The sequence below is a fragment of the Phoca vitulina genome, unplaced genomic scaffold (assembly GCF_004348235.1).
Source record: "Phoca vitulina isolate PV1807 unplaced genomic scaffold, GSC_HSeal_1.0 scaffold32, whole genome shotgun sequence".
NCBI classification, from domain to species: domain Eukaryota; kingdom Metazoa; phylum Chordata; class Mammalia; order Carnivora; family Phocidae; genus Phoca; species Phoca vitulina.
In genome coordinates, this window is record NW_022589735.1 from 2,382,368 (window position 1) to 2,388,886 (window position 6,519).

General features: G+C 47.1%; 1 protein-coding gene across 1 annotated transcript in view; it reads right to left on the reverse strand.

The window, feature by feature from the left end:
* KIF20A (kinesin family member 20A) overlaps positions 1-6,421 on the reverse strand; it is a 9,959-nt gene extending 3,538 nt beyond the window's left edge. The window contains exons 1-14 of the mRNA XM_032425357.1: positions 6,344-6,421; positions 5,706-5,891; positions 4,482-4,571; positions 4,263-4,382; positions 3,462-3,600; positions 2,922-3,109; positions 2,709-2,835; positions 2,327-2,521; positions 2,107-2,218; positions 1,934-2,002; positions 1,570-1,713; positions 1,257-1,422; positions 978-1,142; positions 710-849 (exon numbers count right to left, since the gene is read on the reverse strand). Of these exons, the coding sequence (XP_032281248.1) occupies positions 710-849; positions 978-1,142; positions 1,257-1,422; positions 1,570-1,713; positions 1,934-2,002; positions 2,107-2,218; positions 2,327-2,521; positions 2,709-2,835; positions 2,922-3,109; positions 3,462-3,600; positions 4,263-4,382; positions 4,482-4,571; positions 5,706-5,870 (1,820 nt within the window). The 5' untranslated portion in view covers positions 5,871-5,891; positions 6,344-6,421. The remainder of the gene's footprint in view (positions 1-709; positions 850-977; positions 1,143-1,256; positions 1,423-1,569; positions 1,714-1,933; positions 2,003-2,106; positions 2,219-2,326; positions 2,522-2,708; positions 2,836-2,921; positions 3,110-3,461; positions 3,601-4,262; positions 4,383-4,481; positions 4,572-5,705; positions 5,892-6,343) is intronic.
* Between the last annotated feature and the right edge of the window lie 98 nt (positions 6,422-6,519).

A 6,519-nucleotide genomic window follows, 5' to 3' on the forward strand; every position in this document is an offset into this window, starting at 1 on the left:
TATTATGTTAAGTGAAATAGAGAAAGACAAAATACCATATGATTTCACTTTTATGTGGAATCTAAGAAACACAAAAAACCAGACTTTTTTTTCAAACAGACTCTTAAATAGAACAAACTGGTGGTTGCCAGAGGGCAGGAGGGGTGGGAGGAATGGGTGAAATAGATAAAAGGAATTAAAAGGTACAAACTTCCAGTTACAAAATAAATAAGTCACAGAGATGAAAAATACAGCACCAGGAATATAATAACACTGTAATAATGTATGGTTGAAAAATGGTGACTACACTTACTGTGGTGAACATTGAATAATGTATAGAATTGTCAAATCCCTAGGTTGTACATGTAAAACTAATACTGTATGTCAATTATACTTAAATAATAAATTTTTTTAAGAGCAAGAGTGAGTCAGGAGGGAGGGTCAGAGAGAAAATCTAAAGCAGGGTGCATGCCCAGTGCAGAGCCCAATGTGGGGGCTCCATCTCCCGACCCTAGATCATGACCTGAGCCAAGATCCAGAGATGCTTAACCGACTGAGTCACCCATGCACCCCAATAATAAATTTTTTTCAAAAAAAGAAGAAAAGGGAGTGAAGATTCTGAGGAGTAAGTTTGGAGGACAGAGCTTGAGGCACAACTCTATCCTAGTCCCTATTCCCCACCCTCTGTCTGGTCTAGTTGACAGACCAAGAGCGGTCACTCAGCTGATACCTGCACCACTGTTCCCGTTGTTGCATCTGTTCCACCATCTCATTGCAAATTTCATCACGGAGCTGCATCTCCAGCTGCAACTTTTCCTGCCGTTCTTTACAAAGCAGTGCTTTCATGGCTTCCACCACCTGCAGGAGCTCCTGGAGGGACACACAGTTCACAAGTGATCAGATGTCCATGCCCCACAAAGGTGAAGGCCCACCTGGAAGGCAGCGTGGAAAATATGTAGCCATCAAGCTGCTACACCAGAGCTTTCTTGCATTCTCACCTCTTTGCCATACATGGAGATGTCAACTTCATTTTCAATGTCATCATCAAGGCCTGGTTCTGTCTTAGCTCCCATCTCTAAGCTGGGAGATGCCCGCAGACTGTGTTCCTTGATGAACGAATGTAGCAATGGGAATCCCAGTTGGACAGGTGGAGCATGCACAAGCTAGGTGGGGAGGGGGTGGGAAATCAAGTGAATTCATAACTAGTCCCTAGTAGATTCCTTAAATAAAGGTACCAGCCCAAAGTGAGCACAACCATTACACCTACAGCTTCTTACCTGGCTGGCAATGGCTGAGAACTTGGCCACATGAAGGGTTTCATCATAGGTAGATGCACAGGGATTCACATTGACAATCATGCAGGAGCGGCCTCGACCTGTGAAGAAGCCTTGGAATACTCGAGTCAACTTGCTGTCACGGAAGGGAACCAGGTTCTGTTTTGACCTAGCAGGGGATCAGAGAACAGAGCTATGAGCAGAATTCCAGCTCTTAGAGTATCCCAGCACCATCCCCAATGATGACCGGGAAGTCTCTTAGCAAACTGCAGTGCTCCAGACCATCCTAGCCCATGGCTTACAGCCAGAAGCTCACCGATTCTGCTGGTTTTGGCGCAGGGCAGCAATACAACGGCCCAAGGTGTGCAGGGAAGTATTAATGTTTCCTGCTTCCTTCAGCCGCTCACCACTTTTCTGATCTTTGCAGCGCTCTGAGCCAGCCAGATCACAGAGTGACAACCTTGAATGGTGGACAGGATCTGACATAAGGACCCCACATGTTATGAGCTTTCCAGCCCTTCATATAGTTCTGGGGAGGGGAGGACCCACCAAGGATCGCTGTACCCAAGGAAGCAGAGCAAGACTCTAATAGAAGTAATTCCTCTGAGGATCTCCCTTAACCCCTACCTCCAGTACCATTTATGACCAAGAAGCCCACATTTCTAAATGGAAAAACGTACTCGCTGATCTTGGGGATGATATCCCCTTCCCCCTGAAGGTGCAGGATCCGTATCGAGAAGATGCTATGACTGGAAATCAATAAAAGAAAAGTCACTGTGTATCTTCCATGACTAGGTGGAGGACTATTGTTTCCTAGAACACAGTGAAAAGTTGACTCCCCCAGCCCACTCACCTGCGGCTAGAATTCTGGTTCAGATGGGTGCTGGCAAAGCTCTGGTTTTTACGACCCACTTTGAGCAGTTTCCAGGCCTCCTCAGCATCCTGAACATGAACCCAGTTGAGATCTGAGGCAAAGAAGAGAAAGGCATATAGAAGATGGGAGCACCTAACTTGTCCAGGTTTCTCCCAAGTCCCGTTTCAGGGTTGTTGGCAGCCTCCCTACCTTCCCATACCTTTCACATAGGGATTGCCATTTTGATCTTCACAGAGCCGCAGAGTCTGCCTCTTGCGCTGCTGGCTAGGTGGTTCTAACAGGTCATAAAGCAGTTCATTGTAGATCTCAAAGAAGGAGATCCAGACGGAGAAGCGGATGTCTGCAGGGACACTCACAGGGGCAGTGTCTGGCTGTGCCCATCGGTGACTCATTTCTGGGGAAGAAGCCCATGTACAGGGCAGGGCATCAGCTCTAGAGTAGTCCATCTCCCCTTTGGCCTGCAGGGGCCTTAGAAGGAGCAGCTTAGGTTGAAACCTCTGGTTTATACCCCTGGAAGCTGTTGGGAGCAAGGGAGTGGGTTTCTACTGTTACTTGGTACAGAACCCAGTCATGGTACGTACCATCCAGCTGGCTACTGCTGGTCATGTGACTGGAGGAGAGCCCAGCGATGCCACTGTCAAAGCTGGTGCTGGTACCCATCCGACCTTCAATGTAGACACTCCTCTTCAAGGAGGTGGACAGCTCCTCCTGGAGAGGCCCAGGGAGAAAATAAGCACAAAACTTCCCACAGATTTGTCCTCTTATCCCCACCTCTGTGATCACCAGCACTTCACCTCTTGGAGGCCTCCATTTAGCAGGGCCAGTTTCTTCATTTCCTCCTGTCGGATCTGCTTGCTGTCTAGCCAGATTACCTCATTGAACAGTACAGGCTTCAGATCAGGTGTTGGTTGAAGTTGGCCTTGGAGGCTATTGAAGATCAGAGCCAAGGACCGGGGTAGGATCCCTCCATCCTTGATGGTACCTGGAAGCATGTGAGAGATGGACAGCTGAGTGCTCCTTCCAAATTCAAAGCATCAAAAGGCAAAGAAAACATCAGTACAGGGGCACCTCGGTGGCTCAGTTGGTTAAGCGTCTGCCTTCGGCTCAGGTCATGATCCCAGGGTCCTAGGATTGAGCCCCGCATCAGGCTCGCTGCTCAGCGGGGAGTCTGCTTCTCCCTCTCCCCTTCCCCCTTGCTCGTGTTCTCACTCTCTCTCCCTATCTTTCTCTCTCAAATGAATAAATAAAAAATCTTAAAACAAACAAACAAACAAAAAACAAAAAGCATCATTACAGGCCAATCAGCAATTCTGTGAGGCCCACTACTCACTCACCTTGAATTGTGTGGGTTTTCCCTGAGTTGGTGACTCCGTATGTATAAATGAGCCAGTTCTGCCCTTTGAGTACATCCTTTACCATCTCCTTCACGGTCAGGTTGAAGAAGGATGCCTGTCCCACTTCTGGCCCAAAGATCTAGAGACAGACCCAATTTCTCAGAGGCCCATCCCTCATCTCCCATTGCCTCCTGTACAAAGCCAGCAGATGCATCCCTTCCTGGTTGACTGGCTCTGGAGACTACTCAAGCAACCTCTTCCCACAGTGCTTCCAGCTGCTCTCCAAACACTGAAGACGAAACCACCCTCTGCCAGTGCATCTTTCATCCAAATCAACAGATACTTCCAGGTACCATCAAGGATGGAGAGATCCTACCCCGGCCCTTGGCTCCGATCTTCAATAGCTTCCAAGGCCATTGTGTGTGTAGCATCACACTACTCTTGGGCTACGTCTGATGCTACACACACAATGGCACACAGTAATCACAAGGGTGGGCTTTAGAGATGGATAGTTCTAGATGCAAGGCCTAACTCTACCACTGACTAGCTACATGGATTCAGCAACATAATCTTCACTGAGTCATAGTATCCTTATCAGGAAAATAAGGACAAGAATAATGATAATAGAGATGTTGGGAATTAATACACATAAATTAATGCACTGACTCATACATGAGTCCCCAAAATTATAGACATGCATATATAAGGAACTCACAGTCAAGTAAAAGGCTTCCCCTCTAAAGAGAGAATAAAGTTGCCCCTAATATGTTGGTCCTTGTTCATAAACCAGTACCTCCATACCTGGGAAAAGGTGAATCTATGGGCAGCTTGGCCAATTCCCCGCTCATTGCTCTTCTGGGCAAAGGAGTCCTTGGGTGCCTGTAGAACAAGGGTCTCCACATTCTCGATACGGACACAATCCTGAGAAGGGGTAAAAAAAAATCACAGAAGGAAACAATCCTAGGAACCTTTCCTGTATTGTATCATGCCATCTTAAATCCTCCCTCCTCAGACACTCACCTGATCTTCCTGTCGTTCCAACTCTGAAGGTAACAAAGGCCTAACTCTCAGGTATACTTTCACCTTCTCTGTACTATCCTCAGATGGAACCTGTGGCAGAATTCCAGGCCGGAATCAGCAGTTACTTCCAAGCAGATGGGCAAACACAGCATACTTCCAGAGAATCATGCTAACAGTACCCCCATTTCACCTCACATGTCTGTACAGCTAGCTACTCTCTAGTTCCATAATCATTCCAACCCACATGGGTTTTTTCACTGCTTTATCACCCTTCACTGTCTTCAGTCTCCTGGAAACGTTGGCCTGCCACACTGACTTTCTGAATTAGAACTGGTTAACTGGTATGCAAATCAGCATGTGGTATTACAGCAAAACATAGTAGTTAAGCACCTTGGAGGCAGACAAACCTAAATTTAAGTTCCAATTCCATCATTTAGAAGTATGACATCTTGAACAAGTTCTTTAGATTCTCTGCCTCTGTTTCCATATCTGTAGAATTGGGTTAATAATAGAACCCACTTCATTCATGCAACAGATATTTAGAGATCTGCCTACTATGGCCTGGGAACTCTAAGGCTCTGGTGGTCCAGAGGCAGGGACATTATCAAGGCTCCTGCTCTCATGAAATTTTCTCTATAAAAGAGGAGACTTCCTAGTAGAATTGTTCTCAACCAGCGCCATTTCCCCGCCAAGGGACATTTAGCTAGGTCAGGGGAAGTTTCTTGGTTGTCACAGTGGGAAGGAGCTAGTGACATCTAGTGCGTAGAGGCCAGGTATGTTGCTAAACATCTTAAGGTACAAGACAGCCCCCTAAAATGAATTATCTGGCCCCAAATGTTAATAAAGCTGCAGCTGAGAAACCCCAGCTTAGCATAAAGGCTCCAAAAATGGAAGCTACAGTTGATATTAAAAACATACTTAATGGCAGTATGATCTTGTGCAAATTACTTAACACATCTACGCCTCATGGTGAAGAAGAGAGAACTATTAGCCTTCCCTCTTAGGACTGAGAGTATGCACGTGAGAGTGTTTCCTTAATGGAATGCAAATAATAGTTCTTAAGGACACACAAATTTACATTTTTCACCTGTCGTGCTCTTAATTTTTAATTGATCTCTCAGACCCTTGGGATTGCTGTCTTTGACCTGATACTAATTCTGTATGGACAACTGGTAGGCTGAGGACATCACTTTCTGCTGCCAAGCCACTGTCCAACTCCTTTACCTGCTGCTTATCCTCCAGGGAGGTGGAGATGACAGAGCAGTCTGATATCAGGTCTTTGCGTACCACAGACCCTAAATCTGCAGCTGTGGACTCAAACATGGGGGAGACTACAACCTCCTCATCTGACAGCAAGCCGGCTGGCGGAGAAAGGATCCCTTGCGACATGACAGCAGGGGCAGCTTAGGTCTACAAAGAGACAAGAATGGGTAGGGAGGAGAACTTAAGGGACAGAAGAGGCTGCAAATTCTAGGTAAGAAACAATTTCCTTGCCCCAGGACACCTTCCTCTCGCTGCTTGAATTCCTACTCCCTTATCCCTTCAAATGCCAGTAGAGGGGTAGGGAATAAGAGGAGTTAATCACGTAATCCTGTCTTAGGCATTTCCGACCGCCAAAAGGAATGAACAGATACCTCGCTCCAAAAGCAGAAGGCCACACTCTAATTAGGGTGCCTCGCCCACCGGTGTCGAGGAGGTGGTATATTTGCCTTAGGCTCCTTCTCCAACCTCACTCCAGGCCCAAAGGGAGGACAGAGGTATTAAAAAAAAAAGGGATTGCCGCAGCTTCGCTTTCTAAAAGCCTATCCCGCGAGGGCAATTACTGGTACCGCAGCTGGGCTCCGGCACAGCCGCAAACTCACCGAAGACGCGACACTCGCTCCTCCTCTGGTACCGGCTCACACACCCTGCTGCCGAACCTGGACTTTCGCCGTCTGAGAGCACAACTCCACCCACGAGAAGCACCTTTGTTACTGATACAATGTTTTAAATTACGCGCTGCGTTCGTTCGGCCAATCAGACAGCGAAGCCTGCAGCT